General features: G+C 37.0%; 1 protein-coding gene across 13 annotated transcripts in view; it reads right to left on the reverse strand.

Moving 5' to 3' along the window:
- Positions 1–23,733: 23,733 nt before the first annotated feature.
- MANEA (mannosidase endo-alpha) overlaps positions 23,734–25,178 on the reverse strand; it is a 41,100-nt gene continuing 39,655 nt past the window's right edge. For all 13 annotated transcript variants that reach the window (XM_017345286.3, XM_051854473.2, XM_051854475.2 and 10 more), the window contains one exon: positions 23,734–24,599. In XM_017345286.3, the coding sequence (XP_017200775.3) occupies positions 23,945–24,599 (655 nt within the window). In that variant the 3' untranslated portion in view covers positions 23,734–23,944. The remainder of the gene's footprint in view (positions 24,600–25,178) is intronic.

Consider the following 25,178-nt stretch of genomic DNA (forward strand, 5'->3'; position numbering starts at 1 on the left):
ATTATTTAACTAAAGTCACCAAATCATAGAATGTTTTTATAATCTTTTTACAGGTAACTTAAGAAAGTAAAATCAGGGGCCAGAGCTGTGGCATAGTAGGCTAAGCATCCGCCTGCAGTTCTGGCATTCATTATGGGTGCTGGCTTGTGTCCCTGCTGCTATACTTTCAATTCAGATCCTTGCTGATGGCCTGGGAAAGCAGTAGAAAGTGGCCCAAGAGCTTGGGCCCCTGCACCCACATGGGAGACCAGAGCAAGCTCCTGGCTTCAGATCAGCACAGCTTTGGGCATTGTGATCATTTGGAGAGTAAACCAGCAGATGGAAGACCTCTCTTTCTCTACCTCTCTTGGTATATAACTGCTTCTCAAGTAAATAAATAAATCTTTAAAAAAAGTAAAATCAATAATAATGAATAATAATTCATGAACAGAGAGCTAGTACAATACATTGTTTTGTTTTCTATATGCAAATAATTAGGTCAATCTCTCTTTAAGTCAAGGTTTTATTCGCATCTACTCCATGCCAACTACTGGGCACTCATTAAGTGGAGCCAGGCTTCAAAGCTATAATGAGTGCTGCATTTCATTAAATTTAGAGTTGGGTCCATATCTTTAAAAACTTACACAATATATCTGCTATTTCTCTTTTCTATGCATATTTTATGTTCTGAAGAAGACATAAAACCAAAGAAATTCCCTACCCTCAAAGTTTATTTAGTGAAGACTGTTATACTTATGTATGAAGCTTATCCCAATACAAAGTAGTGAGTACTAGAAGAGAAGTACTTGGAGTGCCTAGCCTGGATGTAAGGAAATATTTCTAGAAAAATTGATCCCCTAGTAGAATCATACTATTTTTTCAAATCCATGTCTTCTCTCTATTTTTTTTTTTTTTTTGGACAGGCAGAGTGGACAGTGAGAAAGAGACAGAGAGAAAGGTCTTCCTTTTCCGTTGGTTCACCCTCCAATGGTCACTGCGTCCGGCACACCGCACCGATCCGAAGCCAGGAGCCAGGTGCTTCTCCTGGTCTCCCATGCGGGTGCAGGCCCCAAGGACTCCACTGCACTCCTGGGCCACAGCAGAGAGCTGGACTGGAAGAGGGGCAACCGGGACAGAATCCGGTGCCCTGACAGGGACTAGAACCCGGGGTGCCAGCACCGCAGGCAGAGGATTAGCCTACTGAGCTGCGGTGCTGGCCAAATCCAAGTCTTCTCATTGCAAGTTTGCACATAAAATTTCCTTGGCCTTTTATAAAACATATAAAACTCATTTTAGAATGTTGGCTTAATTTTACTTGAAACACCATGTACAACACTTACTATGGTGTTTGGAACATATTCTAGAATTGCTAAAATGTTTATTTCATTTCTTGCTTTGCCTTCTGTCCCACTCTTGCCTTCCTTTCAGTTGAATTAAAGCAAGTGATTGTGTTAGTCCTCTCTTCATTACCTTAAGCAAAATACCTGAGAAGAGCTTCTTGGGAAAGAAAATGTTCATTTTAACTTACATCTATATGTGGCTGATGGGTGTAGAGGAACAATCACATGGTGATCCAGGAAGCAGAACTGCTAGGCAGCACTTGAATTTAAATAATCAACAATTGCATGAGAACCACTTTTAAAGGGCACACATCCAAGGACCTAAACACCTTCTGCCTGACGCATATCTCAGACAATATAATTAGATCAAGTATCCATCCTTAGTCCATGAACCCTTAAGACCGCAGAGTTCAAATAGCTGTGTGAGTTTTGGGGAGACAAGTCTTACTCATCCCATAATAGTGACAAACAATGAAAAACACACACTACTAGGGCCGGTTCTGTGGCACAGTAGGTTAATCCTCCACCTGCAGTGCCTGCATCCCCTGTGGACACCGGTTAGAGGCTTGGCTGCCCCTCTTCTAATCCAGCTCTCTGCTATGGTCTGGGAAAGCAGAAGATGGCCTAAGCACTTGGGCATCTGCATTCACCTGAAAGAAGCTCCTAGCTCCTGGCTTCAGATCCACGCAGCCCCAGCCATTGCAGCCTTTGGGGAATGAACCAGCAGATGGAAGATCTTTCTGTCTCTCCCTCTCACTGTAACTCTACCTCTCAAATAAATAAATAAAATCTTTAAAAAAGAAAAACACATACTACCCAATTAGATCTTCTTGGAGCTATAAAATGACAAATTTTACTGAGGATATGCCTGACATAAAATATTGTAGCAAAGGTTGAAAAAGAAGAATGAGGAGATGAGCTTCTAAGTGAAGGCATAGATCAGCGACAGGACATCTTATGCAGCTTGTAAAGATACTTGTGATTTACTCATCAAATTTTTTGAAAGCAAGAGAAAAACAGAATCATGAGCAAAGTGTCATGACATTGTCAGTCTTTTAAAGTTTAGCTCTATGTGTGTGTATGTGTGTGTGTGTATGTGTGTGTGTGTGTGTAGCAGTAGTGGTAGGCCCTTTAGAGTGAGGCGTTAGAAAGGTTAATAGACAGCTAAGAAAGGTCCCTTTCCAGAATGACGCACCAAGTGTTTGTATGAAACTGGTTATGGATAGAAGGGAATTAAGACTGTGGAGTAGGGAGGGAGCTTGTTGTTCTAGTCTAGGAGAATGTAGTCCAAAAAATTGGAAAGTGTGCAGTCTCAGGGAAGAGTTAGGGAGAAAACAGTAGAGGAAACTCTACAGAAATTGGAGGGACACAGTGGATCTACGTGGAGGACAAGGACACACACAACTCAGGACCCCGGCAGCTGAGAGCCTCCACAATAGTGTTGGAGAGTGAGGTGAGGCCAGACTGCAGCAGCCCAAGCCACTGGCAAAAAAAAGCTGCAGGAAGAGCCTAGATGGAATCCAGCTTGGAGCCCCATGGGTGATAGTGTAGCTGTCAAACTAGAGGAGAAAAAACAAAGTGGAGGACACATTTTCTCTCTCACTGATCACAGTACAACTGCATCCTGTAATAAGCTGATAGAGGGCAGGTGCTATTTTGGACATATATATTACAGCTGTGCCAGCTAGTGTCTGTGCCCAGCAACCAGCCAAATGTAGACTCCTGGATCTGGTGGGGAGAACAGACAGGGGGCTGGATGGTTTGACTGTTGGAGGCTTGTGTTCTGGGACTGTGAAGACACTGAGGCTGAGTGGGAGGACTCAGGGTGTGGCTGGGACTTCAGTCACTATGGGAGGCTCCACACAACCATGGCTCCCTGGTTACCTGATGAGGGACATTGCTGGGGAATCTGAGCTTACAGTGAGGACTGAACAGATCCTTTGTATGGTCCTTGTGGCAGAGCAGATGAATAATAGAGCCACTGTGGCTATTGCCCAGCCACTGCTCTCCTTTGAGTAGAGGAGCTCAGCTGAGTCTATGCCAATAGACAAGAACAAATCCCCCCTCTGATTAAAAGAGGGGGAGAGAGAGAGAGAAAGAGAGAGAGAGAGATTGATTTACTAAGCCAAACCTGGGTATTTCACCTCAGACATGCCCTTCACCCTGGAGCACTGAACAGAACTACTTGGTCACACCCACCACACACCTCTAGGTATTCAGTGAGATCAGGCACTCCACTAATCCACATAAACATAGTCCAAAGATAAAAGCCACCACAGTGAAAAAACAAAGGGAGACATAGACTCAATAACAAAAGTAATGGGGAATTTCAATAGCACACATTCAGCAATGGACAGTTCAACCAGAGAGAAAAATTAGCAAGGAAACAGCAGAGTTAATCAACACTAAGACCAAATGGAATTAACTGATACCTACAGAACTTTTCATCCTAAAGTTGCAGAATACACATTCTTCTTAGCAGTGCATGGAGCTTTCTCTAGGATTGACCACATGCTAGGCCATAAAGCAAGTCTCAGCAAATTAAAAAAAAATCAAAATCATACCATGCATCCTCTCAGACCATAATAGAATGAGCTGGAAATCAGCAACTCAGGAATCTCTAGAGCATATGTAAATCCATGGAAACTGAACAACATGCTTCTGAATGAGCAGTGGCTCACAGAAGAGATCAAAAGAGAAATAAAAAAGAAATTTCTAGAAACAAATGAAGGCGATAATACAACATATCAAAACTTATGGGATAGGGCCGGCGCCACGGCTCACTAGGCTAATCCTCTGCCTTGCGGCGCCGGCACACTGGGTTCTATCCCGGTTGCCCCTCTTCCAGTCCAGCTCTCTGCTGTGGCCAGGGAGTTCAGTGGAGGATGGCCCAAGTACTTGGACCCTGCACCCCATGGGAGACCAGGAGAAGCACCTGGCTCCTGCCATCAGATCAGCGTGGAGCGCCGGCCGCAGTGCGCTGGCGGCGGCAATTGGAGGGTGAACCAACAGCAAAAGGAAGACCTTTCTCTTTCTGTCTCTCTCTCTCACTGTCCACTCTGCCTGTCAAAAAAAAAAAAAAAAAAAAAAAAAAACTTATGGGATACAGTGAAAGCAGTATTAAGAGGAAAATTTAGAACAACTGGTGCCTACATCAAGAAATTGGAAAGGCACCAAATAAATGAGCTATCAATGCATCTTAAAAACCTAGAAAAACAACAGAAAACCAAATCCAAAACATAATTAAAATCAAACCCAAGACATAATTAAAATTAGAGAAAAAATCAACAAAATTGAAACCAAAACAAAAATACAATACAAAAGATCAGCAAAATGAAGGGTTGGTTTTTTGAAAAAAATAAAAAGTGGCACACATTAGGCCTAACTAATCAAAAAGTGGAGAGAGAAGACCCAAATTAGTAAAATTAGAGATGAAAAAGAAATTGTAAAAACAGACACCACAGATATAAAAAATCATCAGAAATTTCTACAAAGAGCAGTATACCAATAAAATGGGAAACCTAGAAGAAATGGATAGATTCCTAAACACATGCAACCTACCTAGATTGAGCCATGAAGACAAAGAAAACCTAAACAGACCCATTACCAAGGTGGACCCTCCCACAAAGAAAAGCCCAGGACCAGATGGCTTCACTGCTTAGTTCTACCAGATATTTAAAGAATAACTAACTCCAACTCTTCTCAAGTTATTCACAACAAGTGAAAGGGAGGGAATCCTGCTAAATTCTTTCAATGAAGCCAGCATCACCTTAATTCCAAATCCCGGAAAAAATACAACAGAGAAAGAGAATTACAGACCAATTTCCCTCATGAATTTAGATGCAAAAATTTTCAAAAAAATTCCAGGAAATTGAATCCAACACAGCAGAAAAATCATTCACCAAGACCAAGTGGGATTTATCCTTTTGTGCAGGGATGGTTCAACATTTGGAAATGTTGACCAAGTGAATATCACAACTCATAGAAAAGTTTGGTAAAGTAGCAGGATATAAAAGCAATACACAAAAATCAACAGCCTTTGTATACACAGACAATGCCACGGTTGAGAAAGAAATTCTAAGATCAATCACATTCAGAACAGTTATAAATCAAATAAAATATCTTGGAATAAATTTAACCATGATGTCAAAGATCTCTATAATGAGAATCACAAAAAAATTAAAGAAAGAAATAGAGGAAGATACAAAAAAAATGGAAAAATCTCCCATGTTCATGGATTAGAAGAATTAATATCATCGGAAAATGTCCATTCTTTCAAAAGCAATTTATAGATTCAATATAGTACCAATCAAAATACCAAAGACATTATTCTCAGATATAGAAAAAAAGATGCTGAAATTCAAGTGGAAACAAAGGAGACTTCGAATAACTAAAGCAAATTTATACAACAAAAATAAGGCTGGAGGCATCACAATATCAGATTTAAAAACATACTACAAGGCAGTTATAATCAAAACAGCCTGGTACTGGTACAAAAACAGATGGATAGACCAATGGATCAGAATAGAAATGACAGAAATCAATCCAAGCATCTACAAGCAACTTAGATTTGACCAAGGAGCTAAAACCAATCCCTGGTGCAAGGACAGTGTCTTCAACAAATGGTGCTGGGAAAACTGGATTTTCACATGCATAAGTATTAAGCAGGACCCCACTGGAGAACCTCTGTATGATATTGGCACAGGCAAAGACTTCTTGGAAAAGACTCCAGAGGCACAGGCAATCAAAGACAAAATTAACATAGATTCCATCAAGTTGAGAAGCTTCTGTACTGCAAAAGAAACACTCAAGAAAGTGAAGAGGTAACCGACAGAGTGGGAAAAATTATTTGCAAACTATGCAACTGATAAAGGACTAATAATCAGAACATATAAAGAGATCAAGAAACTCCACAACAACAAAATAAACAACCCAGTTAAGAAATGGGCAAAGGACTTAAATAGACATTTTTCCAAAGAGGAAATGCAAATGGCCAACAGACACATGAAAAAATGTTGAGGATTATTAGCCATCAGGGAAATGCAAATCAAAACCACAATAAAGTTTCTCCTTATCCCAGTGTGAACTGCTTTCATACAGAAATCAACAAAGAAGAAATGCTAAAGAGGAAATGGGTGAAAGGGCACTGTAATCCACTGTTGGTGGGAATGTAAACTGGCACAGCCACTGTAGTAGACAGTTTGGAGATACCTCAAAAATCTGAATATAGGCCTACCATATGACTCAGCCATCCCACTACTGGGAATTTACCCACAAGAAATGAAATCAGTAAATATAAAAGTTATCTGCACTCCATGTTCATTGCAGCTCCATTTACAATAACTATGACATGGAATCAACCCAAATATGTGTCAACTAAAGACCGGATAAATAAATTATGTGGTATATAGTCTATGGAATACTACACAGTGGTAAAAAAAAATCCGGTCGTTTGTAACAAAATGGATGAATCTGGAAAACATCATACTTATTGAAATAAGTCAGTACCAAAGGGAAAAAATACCATTATGTTCTCCCTGATCTGTGAGAACTAGTACAGCACCTAAAATGAAACGGCAATCTGTAGAACTGAAATTGACACTTTGAGAAGCAATGACTTGAACAGCTCTTGTCTTGACTGTCAAGGAACAGTTCTTTTCTTTTTCTCCCTTCTTCATACTATTTGTTGAACTCTTTTCTTAACATAGAGTTAATCATATGTGTATAAAATCAAATGAAAATGGATCTCAGCAAAAAATAATAGTGGGAATAAGAGAGAGAGGAGGAAGTTTGTAAATATAAGCTGTATAGTTCTTCATACATTCCTATGGACTTACTTCTAAGGGTACAGTTTAAAAATTTGCCATGGGACCCCAATACCCATTAAGCTAGGTGGTAAAAATGCCATCTTAAGTGTTATAGTGACCATATTAAGTGTTAAAGAGATCATATAGGTACAATTAAGTGTTATAGGGATCATATAAATAATATCAAATGTCTGGTAAAAATAATAGAGTTTAAAATGAGAGAATGTTCCAACATGGAAAGCAGTCCACACAGCAGGCTCATAGAATGACAACTGCTTTAAATAGCACTCTGACCACATAATCATCCCTTGATGCATTCTGGTCTGGCTGTAAAGACCATGTGAGCATTTGACACATGGAAAGCCAAGATTCCGTGGCAAAAAAAATGTCCCACATGAAGGATCTTTGTGAGAGAGACTCCAGTGGAAAGAAGTGACCATTAAAGAAGGATGTACTTTTCTCTGAAGGGAGGAAAGAACTTCCACTTTGTTTATGGCCTTGTCTAAATGCTGACAGAAATTGTGGATTCAAAAGGATACCATAGCCTTGGCAGCTCATATCAAGAGACTTAGGTGATCACTGACATCATGCCTAAGAGTTAATTGTTAAATTAACAACAAGGGTCACTGTGCACTTACTTCCAATGTGTTGTATTATGAGAATTAACTGTAAAGCTCATTCTATTTTTTGTGCATGTGTATGCAAATTGTTGAAACCTTTACTTAGTATAGAGTTGGTCTTCTGTGTATAAAGCTAATTGAAAATGAACCTTAATGGAGAATGGGACTGGGAATGGGGGAAGGAGAAGGTGGCGGGGTGGGAGTGTGGGTGAGAGAGCAGATATGGTGGGAATAATCACTATATTCCTAAAGTGGTACTCATGAAATTCGTACTCATTAAATAAAAGGTTTCTTTGGGAAAAAAGAAAAGAAATGATACTGGATTACCCTAATCCAAAGACAAGTGCCCTAATAAGACATGGGAAACTGGGTGAAGTAACAAAAGTGACACAGAGGAATAGATTGGACTGATGTGTCCACACATTTCCATCTGCGGACTCCACAAGGGACTATCCTTGATTTTGGATTCCTGACTTCCATAACCATGAAAGAATAAGTTTCTATTGTTTTAGGTCACCTGTTTGTTGTTATTTGTTATAGGACCTCTAGGAAAATAATAAACCAATACACAGAATGCATTCATTGAAAAAAGAAAACATGGTGATTAGAGAAAAGATATTGTCCCAAGAAAATGAAAATATTGGTTCCATCCCCGTAGGTAAAACTGTATGAGAAACTGTGATTGTGGCTTCAGACCAACTATACCACAAAACTGCATGCTTCAAGTGCTTAGCAACTGATCAGGTTAGCATAACCTGCCTTTATTGGTCAGGTTAGCAACCTTTCTCAATTGTCACATCTTTCAAGTGGTTGGGCAACACTCATTAACTGGTCAGTAACCATGAACACTACTGGAGAAGAAAAACAAAGCAGTTTCCTGATGTGAAACTATGGAGAAGAATAGAACTGTTGATATGCACTCCTAATATGCAGACCTTATTTGAACCCTCCCTTGGGTCCCCTCCTGTTGGCAGGAGTCTCTGTTTCTCAGTAAAATCTCCCAATAAAATGTTTTTGCTTTTGCTCAGCCACCCTCACTGTCCATATCCCCATTCTTAGTTACTGTGAGATAAGGACTAATTTGAAATTCCTGCAACATTCGTGATGCATAATAATTTAAAATGGTGACATACAGAAATTTCATCTTTACTGTGTGTGTGAGGAGTCTGAAAGGGGTTTGTATGCTCTGTGACTTTTTGACAAATGTATACAGTTAAGTTAATTACTGTCTCAATCAGGATGCAGAATAGTTCCCTCACCCCAAAAATTATCTTGTACTTTTACCTTGTAATCAACAACCCTCCACATCAGCTCCTGAGAGAGTCGTCTATTTTAATTCTATAGTTTTGACTTTTCCAGAATGTCATATTTATTTATGTGCCATATTATTATACTACTTATTTCTATTATACTATTATATTATCTATATTATTTATAGAATCATAAAAATATGATTATTAGAGGCTGGCTAACCCACCTGAGATTTATCCATGTTATTTCATTTATCTTAGGTTCATTCCTTTTTACTGCTGAGAAGTACTCCACTGTATGAATGTGTCAGAATTTATTTATCCACTTACCCATTTAAAAATATGTACATTATTCACACTTTATGTGGAGTATAAAAATGATGGTTAATAGACACCATTTATTGAGTAATATCATTTGTTAGTATTTTTAGGTATTTGATTTATATTAACCTATTTAATAGCTGCAAAATGTTATCTGAAATGCAAGCATTAGGGTTACAAAATTCAGGGTGCATGAAAAATATGATTCTCAAGGATTACACAGTTCAATGGGATTTACATTTTTCTCCCAAAGCTTATGTGGCTGCTTTCTAGAAACACAGACTTTCAATTTGATTAGATTAATGTGATTAACATAAAGTAACTATAGTGCTAAATAGCAATCTCAGTAGACATATAGACTCAGGCCTTCATTTTAATAATATGCAAATAGGGGTGGGCATTGCAGCACAATGGATAAAGCCACTGTTTGGGCTGCCTGGATCGTATAACGGACCATTGGTTTGAATCTTGGATCCTCCACTTCTGATCCTGCTTTCTACTAATGTGCTTAGGAAGGCAGTAGATGAAGACAAGTAAATGAACTTTGATGCCCATTTGGGAGATAAGATGGAGTTCTTTGCTCCTGGCTTTGTCCTGGTAAAGCCCAGGCTATTGCAGGCATTTAGGAAGAGAACATGCAGGTGGAAGATTCTCTTTCTTTCTCTCTCTGCCTTTCAAATGAATTATTAATCTTTTTAAGGAATAAAAATGGAAATGGGTCAGATTTATCATTAGGAAATATTTTGAGTTTTGTTTTTCTCAATGAAAATTGAGATATGGTTGATACATTGCTATTCAGCATATAAAAATCATTTTATGTATGAAATTCTGAGATACATAGCTAATTACATATTTCCTTCTGGAACACACACACACACGCACACACACACTTGATTTAATTACTTTTCATTTTCACTAGGAGAAAGACTCTAACATAGATAACTGCTTAGACATAAAGACTCACCAAAGGTAAATCTGCATAATCTAGGACAATGCTTTATCACTTAAAAGCTATAAGCATCTCAAAATTGGGAAGTTAGTGTTCTATTTGTACATCCTCTTCACCACTACACTCCAGCAGAAATTCCAGAATAGTCACAAAATTTCCAGAAAATTGTTTGAAAGACATTTAAATCAGTCTTTGATGAAATATAATCTATGTTGTATTTAATATACAAAATCAAAATAATTGCACTGCGTGAATTGTGCTTTGATATGATACTGTAATCATACACTGTATATGAAATTAGGTCTTAATCTTACAGGGAAGGTACTGATGAGGATACTATTCATTATATTACATATTCTCTTTTTTAGAACCATCAAAAGAAATTCTTTTTCTTAGTAATACTTTTCTTGAGAATTATTTTTTCTATCTTATAATATGAACATTGTACAATGTACAGATGACTAGATGTCCTTTTTTAATACTGAATATTCAAAAGCTTAAAGTTGTGATCAATATAGCATCACAGATTACCAAAATATTATATTTTTACTTAGTATGGGGCTTAGTATTAATCAATATATTCCTATTCTTGCTTTACCCTTAACTGAGACTACATTGTCATTGGGTATACACACTAATAAACTACTTAAAACCTTCCCAAAACAAAGCAGGTGAACAAGAAAGGTTAGCAGAGAGTGACATTGTTGAAAGGTCAAGCAGTGGGCAGGCAGCCACAGAGACATGCATGAAAAGGCAGATAGTTGCAAAAGTTGGGGGAAAAACGGCAAAAGGAAGACTTTTCTCTCTCTCTCACTATCCACTCTGCCTGTAGAAAACAAAAAAATTAAAAACAAAAAAAAGTGGGGGCTATAAACAAATCAAGATGTAGTGTTTTCCGACCTACTTGTCAGGCTTCAAAAATGGATCTGTATCTAATAAACAACACAGAATAAAAGCATTTCAGGTTCTTCTCAGTGAATACAAATTAACTCAAATCTGCTACTCAAAAGTCAAATTAGGAGGACTATTAGAGATTGGTTAGGCGATATACACCTAATGCACCACTTTGCTTTAACGTCTTATCTTTCATCAGTTAAGACCCAGGGAAAGCTGCCACAAAAGCAGAGCTCCTCAAAGATTCGCTTTCCCTGAGTTGTCTTTGTGATTGTATCCTTGGGATTTATACAAATCATAATAGCTAGTCATTTAATATCCCTTTCTGAACATTACAAAATATTGAATATATTTTTTCATAATGGTTTGTATTCTCTATATCAGAGATCCAAATAAGTGATTCAAGAGCCAGACCCAACCAGTGAATATTTATTTATTTATTTATTTATTTATTTATTTATTGTTTTTATTATTTATTTGACACAGTTAGACAGTGAGAGAGACAGAGAGAAAGGTCTTCCTTCCATTGGTTCACCCCCTAAATGGCTGCTACAGCCGGAGCTACGCTGATCCAAAGCCAGGAGCCAGGTGCTTCCTCCTGGTATCCCATTGGGCCATCCTCCACTGTCTTTCCAGGCCACAGAAGAGAGCTGGACTGGAAGAGGAGAAACCGGGACTAGAACCTGGCACCCATATGGGATGCCATAGCGACAGGCTAAGGATTAACCAAGTGAGCCACGGCACCAGCCCTAACCAGTGAATATTTAAAAATGTTTTGCCAGTATGGTGTTGTTTCACAGCAGGTTAAGCAGCTGGCTGTGAAGCCAGCATCCCATATGAGTACTAGTGAGTCCCAGATGGTTCACTTCCAATCCAGCTCCCTGCTAAAGCACCTGGGGAGTCAGTGGAAGATGGCCGAAGTAGGTGGGCCCCTGTCAACCACTTTGGAGACCAGGGTGGAATTCCTGGCTCCTGGCTTTGGCCTGGCCCAATCCCAGCCATTGTGGCCATTTGGAGAGTGAACCAGCAGATGGAAGATCTCTTTCTCTCTCTCTCTCTTGCTCTCACTCTTGCTCTCAGTAACTCTATCTTTCAAATAAATAAAAAAATTTAAAAATTGCAATATTTGCCAACATCTTATAATTAGAAAAAATTATAAACACAAATACACATATGAAGACATTTTCTCCCTTAATGATCCATAGCAAAAGGACGACCTTGACAAGAGTTGAAGCTCAACCACTCCTTTCAGGTGAGAGTTGTTCATAGTCCCTAAGACTCTCTGTGGTCTGAATCGAGATGATTAATTTACATAACCTCAAAGGCTCCTGTAGACATTTGCAATGCAGACTCTAGGTGTAACGCCTATTTGAGAAAAAAAAATAATGTATTGATAAGGTGAAGTTTGCATTTTTTAAACTTTTATTTAGTAAATATAAATTTCAAAAGTACAGCTTATGAATTACAATGGCTTTTTCTCCCCATAACTTCCCTCCCACCTGCAACCCTCTCATCTTCTGCTCCCTCTCTCATTCCATTCACATCAAGATACATTTTCAATTATCTTTATATACAGAAGATCATTTTAGTATATATTAAGTAAAGATTTCAACAGTTTGCACCCACATAGAAACACAAAGTGAAAAATACTGTTTGAGTACTAGTTATATCGTTAATTCACATTGAACAACATATTGAGGACAGAGATCCTACATGAGGAGTAAGTACACAGTGACTCCCGTTGTTGACTTAACAAATTGACACTCTTGTTTATGGCGTCAGAAATCTCCCTAGGCTCTAGTCATGAGTTGCCAAGGCTATGAAGCCTTTTGAATTCGGCGACTTTGATCTTAATTAGACAAGGTCATAGTCAAAGTGGAAGTTCACTCCTCCCTTCAGAGAAAGGTACCTCCTTCTTTGATGACCTGTTCTTTCTACTGGGATCTTACTCGTAGAAATCTTTCATTTAGGTGTGTGTGGTTTTTTTTGTTTGTTTTTGTTTTTGTTTTGTCTTTTTGCCAGAGTGTCTTGGCTTTCCTTGCCTAAAATACTTTCATGGGCTCTTCAGCCAGATCAGAATGCCTTAAGGTCTAATTCTCAGGCCAGAGTGCTGTTTAGGACATCTGCCATTCTATGAGTCTGCTGTGTATCACGCTTCCCATGTTGGATCATTCTCTCCCTTTTTGATTCTATCAGTTAGTATTAGTAGACACTAATCTTGTTTATGTGATCCCTTTGACTCTTAAACCTGTCAGTATGATCAATTGTTCCCTGAAATTGATCACTTTGACTAGTGAGATGGCAGTGGTATATGCCACCTTGATGGGATTGAATTGGAATCCCCTGGCACGTTTCTAACTCTACCATTTGGGGCAAGTCAGCTTGAGCATGTCCCAAATTGTACATCTCCTCCCTCCCTTATTCCCACTCTTATATTTAACAGAGATCACTTTTCAGTTAAATTTAAACACCTAAGAATAATTGTGTATTAATTACAGAGTTCAACTGATAGTATGTTAAGTAGAACAAAAAAAAATACTAAAAGGGATAAAGTATTAAGTTGTTCATCAACAGTCAGGACAAGGCCCGATCAAGTCACTGTTTCTCATAGTGTCCATTTCACTTCAACAGGTTTCCTTTTTTGGTGGTCGGCTAGTTGTCACCGATCAGGGAGAACATATGATATTTGTCCCTCTGGGACTGGCTTATTTCACTCAGCATGATGTGTTCCAGATTCCTCCATTTTGTTCCAAATGACTGGATTTCATTGTTTTTTAGTGCTATATAGTAGTCTATAGTGTACATTTCCGATAATTTCTTTATCCAGTCTACTGTTGATGGGCATTTGGGTTGGTTCCAGGTCTTAGCTATTGTGAATTGAGCTGCAATAAACATTAAAGTGCAGCCAGCATTTTTGTTTGCCAATTTAATTTCCTTTGGGTAAATTCCAAGGAGTGGGATGGCTGGGTTGTATGGTAGGGTTATCTTCAGGTTTCTGAGGAATCTCCAGACTGACTTCCATAGTGGCTTGACCAGTTTGCATTCCCACCAACAGTGGGTTAGTGTCCCTTTTTCCCCACATCCTCGCCAGCATCTGTTGTTGGTAGATTTCTGTATATGAGCCATTCTAAGCAGGGTGAGGTGAAACCTCATTGCGGTTTTGATTTGCAGTTCCCTGATTGCTAGTGAACCTCAACATTTTTTCACGTGCCTGCTGGCCATTTGGATGTCCTCTTTTGAAAAATGTCTATTGACGTCTTTGGCCCATCTCTTGTGTGGGTTGTTTGTTTTGTTTTTGTGGAGTTTCTGGATCTCTTTGTAGATTCTGGTTATTAACCCTTTATCTGTTGCATAGTTTGCAAATATTTTTTCCTATTCTGTCAGTTGTCTCTTCACTTTCCTGACCGTTTCCTTTGCAGTACAGAAACTTCTCAATTTGATGCAATCCCAATTGTTAATTTTGGCTTTGACTGCCTGTGCCTCTGGGGTCTTTTCCAAGACGTCTTTGCTGGTACCTATATCTTGCAGGGTTTCTCCAATGTTCTCTAATAATTTGATGGTGTCGGTTGTAGATTTAGGTCTTTAATCCATGTTGAGTGGATTTTTGTGTAAGTTGAAAGGTAGGGGTCTTGCTTCATGATTCTGCACGGGAAATCCAGTTTCCCAGCACCATTTATTGAATAGACTGTCCTTGCTCCAGGGATTGTTTTTAGGAAAGGAAGCACTTCTTCTATGGAACAGAAGCATATATAGCCTCTAACGTACTTCAGATGTTTAGTTAATTGTAAGCACTCTCACATCCTTTTATAATGTCGATCTTTTGGGAATTGGCATTTGGTGCAGTGGCAAGATGCCAATTGGAACAATTGCATACCATGTTGGAGTCCTAGCTCTGCTCTGATACAACTTCTGCACCCTGAGATGCAGCAGATATGGTTCTAGTTCTTGGGGGTCCCTGCCACCCACTTGGGAGGCCCAAATGGAGTTCTGGATTCCTGAGTTCAGCCTGGCACAGCAATGGCTACTGGGGGCATCTGGAGGGTAAACCAGTGGATGAAATATTTGTGTGTGTGTGTGTGTAAAAACATGAAAAATATGTGGAAAAAACAGTAAAACTTGAGCTCAGATACACTTCATATAATGATTACCACTAAATATTTTTTAACGATATATGTAAAGAGAACATACTTTTCCATATGGCATTTTAATAAAAATATTATAACAAAGCAAATTTCAGTTAAGAATTTAGCAAACAATCAGATTTGTTGAAGACTATTTATATGAAGTCAGATCTTAGACTGCAGTCATTTAGTATTCTGCCATGTGGCCAATATAAGTCTGGGTAAATACAAATGATGTGTAGAAGAATAGTATTCAATAAACATAAATTCAGTACATAGAAACAACACAAGGTTAATAAAAATTCCCTTTTCACTTAGCATCAAAAGGGTATTTTATTAAGTTTTTGCAACAGATTTTTCTATAATGTTTTGGTACACAATGCTCTTGTTAAATTTTTTAACTTATCTGTAGATTATTTTGGATTTTATACATACATACATTTTTTCATTTGTTTGTTCTCACTTTACTGCAGTGGTTAGGAAGAATAGAGTGTTGGATAAAATTCATCATAATGGACAGTCTTACTTTATTTCCTATTTCAAAAGAAACATTTTCAAGTTTTATCACTAATTAAGTTATCTGCTATATGGTCTTTGCTTAGATATGTTTTTCCAAATTAAAACATTTGCTTCTGTTTTTCATTTGCGAAGAGTAAATATGTAATTTGAATTTTATCAGCCCTTTATCACAACACATTTTTAGTCAGCTAATGAAATGCAATTGCTTTTATAATACTGAACCAGGCTTTCAATCCAAGGATGAACCTCAATTGGATTTTGATCCCCTTTCCGTGCAGAGGGCACTCAATTTGCTAATATCAGGACAAGGATTTTTCTATATGTCTGTAAGATTGTCCTATAATTTTATTTAGGTTTTGTGTAATGTCAGCCTCATAAGGAATGTTCCTAATTTTCCTATACTATGGCATATACATTCTTAATACCAGAGTAATTTTTAATGAAATGTGCTATGTCTTCAGTTTCTAATTTAAACATAAATGATTCTAAGAGTTTATGAACATTTTACTTATTTTCATTTTCTCTCAAGAAGTGTATAAATAGCATGTTCACCATTTATACTGATTTGTTTCGATGTTATATGCAAGACAATGCATCATATTGTAACTTCTTAAAATTTTGCTCCCACTTTGCTTCTCCCTTTAAAAAATAATTGTAAAGGGAAAAGGATATTTCAATAAGACTTTCTCTAACAATGTTATTCATGTTAACACACAAAATTTAATGAAGGAAGGATTTTATTTACCAATGATAGGCATAAGTAAACACAACTATTAAAAATTTAAAATTAAAGAGTCCTGGTGCTGTACCTTGGTGATGTTTACACAACAATGTGAATGTACTTTACACTACTGAATAATATATGTTCTTATAAAAGATTAAGATGATCAACTTTATGCTTTTTTTAAAGATTTATTTTATTTATTTGAAAGACAGAGTTACAGGTAGAGACAGAGAGAGAGGTCTTCCATCCACTGGTTCACTCCCCAGATGGTTGCAACGACCAGAGCTGCACTGATCCAAAGCCAGGAGCCAGGAGCTTCCTCCGGGTCTCCCACGTGGGTGCAGGGGCCCAAGGACTTGGGACACCTTCTACTGCTATCCCAGGCCAGAGCAAAGAGCTGGATGGGAAGAGGACCAGCCAGGACTGGAACTGGTGCCCATATGGGATGCTGGTGCTTCAGGCCAGGGCGTTAACCTGCTGTGCCACAGCACCAGCCCCTCTACTTTATGTTATGTGTGTTTTACATAGTTAAAATTTTAAATTAGAAATAAAAATATGTAGGAAAAATATTAGACATTTTCTTAATTTTTATTTTACAAGATTAAGGATTTATGTTAATTCTATTTGCAGTTCTGTAGTGATGCACAGTATTTTAATAGAATGAAAAAGTACTAGCTAATATACTGTTTTCATTTTTCTGAGAAGTAGGAAAGAGGGGAGGGAAAAGGGGAAAAAGAAAGAGAGTATGCACACAGGTGCTCCAATCTGTTGATTCACTCCCCAAATGCTTGTGACAGCCAGGGATGGTTTACAGCTGAAGCTAGAAGCTAGGAACTCAATCCACGTCCCCCACATGGGTGGCAATAACCCAACTTCATAAACCATCAACACTGCCTCCCAGGGTCTGCATTAACAGAAAGATAGTATCATGAGACAGAGCCAGGAATCCAATCCAGGCACTCTGTTGTGGGAAACAGTTGTATAACCATTAGGCTAAATGTCCACTCCTAATATTCTGTTTTTAAGAAGCTGTGGCATGGTACTCTTTAGGAGATTCTGTTAAAATATGTGTTTCTGGAATGTATTATACATATTTCAACTGAGTTTCTCCCAAATAGTTTTCTTTTTTAGTATTTGACACCTCAAAAACATTACAATTAGATCCTATGATCAAATTATATTACATGGTGATATGATCTTTAGATAATGGTTTTTGTTAAAACTGGCTTAATATACTTTTATTAATGGTTATGATCATAATTAATATATTAAATTTAAATGTCATTGTGTAGCTATTTCTACTTTGTGTCTTCAATGATCTCTGTTCAGATTTTTAAGCTCTTCAATAATCAAAACAACAAAACATGATGATACAATATATACCATAAGCTGAATTGTATACACTATTACCTTAGAATTGTGCACCACTGTTTTGGGTTATAAAATATTTATTTCAGTGGAGTGGCTTCTAAAGGCATTTTAACTTTATGGTTAATTTCATTTAAGTTGAGAAACTTTAAATTCAATATATATGATTCTTTGAAAATTAAATCCTCTGGGCTGACCCTGTGCCGTAGTGTTAAGCAGCTGCCTGAGACACCATATCCCATATGGGAACTGGTCATATGCATGTTGTTCTAGTTCTGATTCAGCTCCCTCCTAATGTGCCTGGAAAAACAGTGAATGATGGCCAAAGTCCCTGCGCCCCTGCACCCTCATGGAAGACCCAGAAGCTCCTGGCTTTAGCCTGGAGCAGCCCTGGCTGTTGATTTGGGGAGTGAGCCAAGTGATGGAAGCTCACTCGCTCGCTCGCTTCCTCTAACTCTACCTTTCAAAGTCTTTCAAAAAATTTAATCTAGAACATTTAATATAAAAGTGTCACTAAGTTTTGGTTTCAGTAAATTATAGGTCTATGATTATTTGCTTATTAGGCCTTAAATTACTTTGTCTTTTGATACAATAAATTGTTAATTATATAACAAAGGCTAATCATGTTGCATTATGTCCTTATATTTACTAATAGTTGGGATATAATCCTGTTAGCACTTAGTTCCTTGATTCAGGATTTATGAGTCTTTATAAAGTAATTAAAGCAACAAAGCACCTCAAGGAGTTTTCAAGGAGAATATTACATTAAGTCTACAATAACATTTAGCCCTTGCTTGGTTATATATCACAGTTTACAATTTAATTTGGATTTCATTTCTTTATAGGAATGCTCGAAGGAATAGAGCCTTCTTGCTTTTATGTAGGTCATTTTTTTCATTTCAAAGTTATAAATATTTGTATGACTAACTGAAATTTTGCTGGTCATATATAGGTATTAATTTCTATGCCATGGGATATGGGAGTGTTCATAATTTGAAATTGATGTTACATATTTTACATATTTATTTTCAGTCAGTGTTAGAGAGAGAGAGAGAGAGAGAGAGAGAGAGAGATTGAGAGAGAGAACCTTCTTTCCATCAGCTTGTCCGTTCCCCGAGTGGCCACGTGGCAGTGCTGGGCCAAGCCAAAACCAGGAGCCAAGAACTTTAAATGGGTCTCCCATGTGTGTGGCAGGATCCAGAACACTTGGGCTATCTTCTGCTGCTTTTCCCAGGCCATAGCAGGAAGGTGGATTGGAAGTGGAGCAGCCAGGACTGGAATAGGTGCCCATATGGGATGCTGACACTGCAGGATGTGGCTTTACTTGCTACACCACAACACTGGCCCCCAGATACACATATCCTTTAAGGACCGTTTCTGTAAGTGTTGTATTTCAGAGTAATCATCATGTTTAAATTGAAGAACTGTGATCAGTTTCAAAAAGTGCATGGTTGTGAACTCGGTAGGTTTTCTGGTGGTTTGTTAATTTGCTATTTTAGGAGATTAATTTCCTTATAGATATCAGGATTAATCCATGAATACAAATGGTCTTGAAAAAACTCACAAAAATGTATAATATGGAAAAACTGTAAAAACTTAAAAATTCAAAACACTTTGAACCAAAATAAACCTTCTTTATTTCATTTTCAACAAAGATTTGAAATACTATCACATATGATTATACCCAAAGAAGAACAAATGAGAAAATATCTTCCAAATTAAAAAACAAGTTTATGCACGTGTGTGTATGTGTGTATGTACACATAACATAAACTCCAATTTAATGAGCATGTACATGCAATGGTGTCTTGGATGCTTGCAACCCATGTTGGAATGCCATATTCTAAGTCCTGGCTCTGTTCCTGATTCACACATTCTTGCTAATATGTACCCTGGAGGGCAGCAGATGATAGCTCAAGTAATTGGGTTCTGCCAACCACCTGGGAGATCTAGATTAAGATCATGCCTCTTGGTTTTTGTCTGGCCCAGGATAGCTGTTGTTGAGATTTGGGGAGAGAACCAATGTATGAATGATTCATTCATGTCTCTCTCTCTCTCTCTCTCTCTACCTTTGAAATAAAATGATTTTTAAAGTATATATTTACTTTGCAGTGCTGCATATGTCAATATAGAAAAATATAAATAATACTGATTGAATACTACCTTTCATGTTAATCAGAAATTAAACATGCTTCATAAACAGAAATGAACAGATTTTAATATTTCAGATAGGATTTTTTCACACATTTTTATTGGATTAAAATTACCTACTCTTCTATATATACAAAATTGTCATTTTTCAGATTATACAACCTTAAAGTAAAAGAGAAAAATGTTAACACACAACTCAGATAAACATTAGTGACATCAGTTTTGACAACATTAATCCTTTAAAAGACAATAAACTGGTTTCTATACAGCCAAAACATTTAGACTGGTTAAACTTTAAAAAACATAAAAAGAATCCATATTAATTCATTCATTGCATATACCAAACCATGTTGTGTTTTAACAGTTATTTTAGTTTATTGAATTAGAAAGTTTATTAATATATCAATTACTTACACTCAATTGGGAACATAACCATATGAATTGTATTACAAGTCAAACGGTAAAGGCAGTTGTAATGAATACCTGAGGAAGATTTCTGAATATATTCCTCTCTAAGAAATAACAAGAGTATTAGAAATATTTACTAATACATGCATTCTTTTATATCAAAGGAAAGTTCAAAAACACAGGTGCTCAAATCCCTTATATAAAATGGTAATATCTGCATATAATCAATGCAGATCCTCCCATATACTTTTTTTTTTTTTTAATTTTTTTGACAGGCAGAGTTAGACAGTGAGAGAGAGAGACAGAGAGTTATAGACAGTGAGAGAGATACAGAGAGAAAGGTCTTCCTTCCGTTGGTTCACTCCCTCAATGGCCGCCACAGCTGGCGCCGCACAGATCCAAAGCCAGGAGCTGGGTGCTTCCTCCCGGTCTCCCATGCTGGTGCAGAGGCCCAAACACCTGGGCCATCCTCCACTGCCTTCCCGGGCCACAGCAGAGAGCTGGACTGGAAGAGGAGCAACCATGACTAGTACCCGGCGCCCCAAGTGGGACTAGAACCGGGGTGCTGGTGCCGTAGGCGGAGGATTAGCCTGGTGAGCCACGGCGCTGGTCTCCCATTATACTTTCATCATCATTTCTATATTACTCATAGTATCTAATACAATGCAAAGGATTGTCATGTGGCATTGTTTAGAGCATAATGAACAAAAATCCATATATGTTCAGTACACCTTTTTTCTGAATATTTTCAATCTTTACTTTCTTGAATCTGTAGGTAATGAACTCATGAATAGCAAGGCACAACTGTAATAACTTTTTCAAAAAGGAGGAAAGAAAAAGGTATTCTAATAATTATAAACTAGTAAACTACTATCAGACCAGATACCAAATATTTTTCCCTTGAGAATGAATCTTTCCAATTATAGAATTTGTTTTCTCTTGCTTTGAAATCTGACTGCTACTTGGCTGGTTAGATTAATGAGCCAGGGAATCATAACAAAGCCCATGGGTGAAGTATGATGTAGGGGTTTAGCCATGTTGGCAATGGGCACTGATAGAAAGTGGTGGGCATCCACACTGAGGACTGCTGATCCCCTCGTTTTAAAATATAGACTTCCTCTTCACCTCAGAAGCGTTTAACAAATTAATTTTATACTCACAGTGGGTTCAAATGGAAAACAAAAGTAATAAGGAAAATTCTTCTGTAGTTGATATTTCTCTCAGAAAACTTTGATGAAATATGGTATAAAAGATTATTGGATATGACATATGTATAATTTGTCCCTAAAATAACAATATAGTGGTTAACTGCATATAAGAAAAAAAACAACAATGTGTATCTGTGAGAATGTTTCTATGAAAGCGTGTCGTTGTATGCTTCATCCCTAAAATAACATATAGTGGTTAACTGGATATAAGAAAAAATTCTGCAGTTTATAATTGAAAGATCGTTTCTATGAAACTGTATGGTTATAATAACAGTACACTGATTTATTCTTGTAATTTTCCCTGGGAAATTATCATATTATTACTATCTGTACTATTATTTTATGGCCTGATCATTCTTTGAGAATTGACAAATTTTTAAGTTATAAATAAGCTTAATGTTAATGTCTATTTTCAAAAATGTATTTCATTTCAACTTATGCTTAAAAGTAATTTTTATGGCCTTATGGCTATTTTGTGATAAAATTCCTTTTAATTTGTTTTTGAATTAATATCTTTATACTCTGAAGACTGATATACATTATTTTTAGTATTACTTGCTTCTCTTAGTAAAGCTATATATTAGAAATGACATTAATTTAATAATATATATTAGATCTTTATTATAGTTATAATTATGATAACTATTATCATTTATTAATTTTTAGTTTATATTGAGTGGGAAAGGGGAGGGTTGCGGGTGGGAGGGACGTTATGGGGGGGAAGCCATTGTAATCCATAAGCTTACTTTGGGAATTTATATTCATTAAATAAAAGTTTAAAAAAAATAATTTTCATCATATAAGTGATCAATTAACACAATAAAACAAATAGTTATTGATCACAAATATTTTAAGCTGAAAGATGCCATAATAGTGTAACATTTAAAACAAGGATATTATATATAAGAATTAAAATACTGTCTTCTTTAGAATTACGTTAAATATAAAGAAATTTTTCATTTCCACATCTCTAAAATCTGAAATGGTAATTATCTTTTCTCAGTTACTTTTGGTAAGAAATAATAAAATATAAAAAAAATCCAACTATAGTAACAACTTTTTTCTTTTTAGTTAACAGGTGATCTATGGTTAACATTACATTTAAAGACATAAATAACAAAATAAAAACAAGTTAAAGATTGGTCAGTTATCCTAAAAATAAATATTTCAGGCACTATAGTTTCGTAATAGTTGTAAAACAACTGTTTTTCCAATAATTGAGATGCAAGGATTACCTTTGAGAGAAGTATTTCCCACAGCTTCTAAAATTTGGAATTCAGCATGGGGAAGCAGCAACATTAACCATGCAAAACACTTAGCATGCTATAGGTAACCATAAATCTGCAATGATGATATGGATTGTGCTACAGAAACCACTCCTTCTTGAAGACTTAAAGTTTATGATTAAACAACAACAACAACAAATCAGAGAGGCAGAGGCAGAGACAAAGAGGTCTCCGCCTGCTGGTTCACTTCCCAAATGGCCGCAATGGCCAAGCTGAGCCGCTCCAAAGCCAGGAGCCAGGAGCTTATTCCAGCTCTTCCATGTGGGTGCAGGGGCCCAGGCACTTGGGCCATCCTCTACTGCTTTCCCAGGCCACAGCAGAGAGCTGGAATGGAAGTGGAGCAGCTGGGACTTGAACCAGCACCCATTTGGGATGCCAGCACTGCAGGTGGTGGCTCCACCTGCTACACCACAGCGCCGGCCCCCTGAAAGTCTATTTTTTAACGCAGTTTCAGATTCACAGTAAAACTGAGAGGAAGTTTCAGTGATTTTATTAGTCTTAAGAATTTCAACATTAATGTGTATTTATTCAGAGTCTAAATACCAATATAACAAAGTTGCTTGGGTCACTGATAAAAAAAATGAAACATAAATGCAACCTTTTAGGTTTGTTTTCTTTGATAGAATACACACATAGTCCTATTTTTCTGGTCCCAGTAGGTAAGTGTGGTTTAACTGTGTGCTAACTGCTTTACGGAACAAAGGCATTTACCTACCATGAAATGACAATCAGTCATCAAATCAGAATTTCAATTTCAGTTAGAAACACAGCAAATTACACCATACGAATGTTATCTGCACAATTTTTATCGTAGATATTTTCTCAGTGCAATATTGTAAAAGGTAGCAATGATCAACATTATCTTTTAAAATGATATTTATATTAAAGAGTAACAGAAACAGTGCATTTAGGTTTTGAAAGGTTTTCCCTATAATTCAAAACAAAGGGTCTTTACTGAAATTAGGGGATTTTGATAATTATTAAACTTTAACCAATACATTAAGAGGCAGGCAACTTTTTATGAGCATAAGTTGCTCTTTCCTTACTGTATTTTTCAGACCACTTACGAGTTAATTCTAGATAAAGACCTGGTTTGTGGGGCCGGTAATCTAGGTATACTGTATTGCTGGTTCTTTTGGGAATGGCTTTTTCAATTTGAGTCCCTTCATGCCACTCATTAAAAGAAGTAATAGAAATTAAACTGGGTTGGGCCTGAAGTGCAGCACTCAGAGAAACTTCGTAATACTTCCCATTGATTCGGTTCCGCGTGTTTTGAGAGTTCCATGGACGGATGCTAGTGTCTATGTATCCTGGACCCACGCTTGGGATAAATATTAAGTTGTATCTATCACAGAAGATTTTTAGACTAGCCCAGTTCTGATGTGATGAGCCATAAGTAAAGCCATTTGTGGCAAAGTAGGTATAAATTCCATCAAAACCACTTTGCAGAATATCATACTTATGTTTTTCTTCTACTAGAAGTGCAATAAATAATCCATCATAAGCAGAATTGCGAACAGTGTGAGATCCGGAAGGGGTTAACAGATTGACCCATTTTTCTGGCTTTGTGATATAGGAATCATAGATGTAAAACATAGGAAGAGCATTCCCAGTCCTTGTCTTGTATCTGTAAAAGGCTGAATGATTTCCATATCTAAAATACAAACATTTTTAAAAGTATAATGAATATTCACAACTTATTTGTCATAGACAAATCTATTTATGTACTGGAAACAGAGGGAATCATTGAGGCTTAGCATATTGCTCAACTTTTGGGGGGAACCATTAAAATATATTTTTGATTTCATATGTTAGAAAATGAGATACTGGATATATTACCAAGTAAGAGATTAATTATCTCATATTGAAGTTTACAAATGATGACACAAGTGATAAAAAAAAAAATCCCTTGTTTTCTACAAGAATACATGAAGTGCTTTTTTGCATTGGTAACAAATGTCCCACTGTAGCTGACAGGTTTCTTTGTGAGAGCCTGGCGTCTGTTAGAGACTATCATCAGTAAAATTGTTTAACAAAATGAAAATATATTAGTAGCTTATTTGTAATCAGACTTGCAAATTAACCTAGATATAAGACCACTGCTATAAAGCAGCTCACATTTAATAATCTGAACCTTCTTTTAAAAAGACAAAACTCCATGAGATTTTTAAAATATTGATTTAAAACATCAATATGACAGAATTTAGGAATGACCTTATAAACATGTAAAGTA

This window comes from Oryctolagus cuniculus, chromosome 5 (genome assembly GCF_964237555.1).
Source record: "Oryctolagus cuniculus chromosome 5, mOryCun1.1, whole genome shotgun sequence".
NCBI classification, from domain to species: domain Eukaryota; kingdom Metazoa; phylum Chordata; class Mammalia; order Lagomorpha; family Leporidae; genus Oryctolagus; species Oryctolagus cuniculus.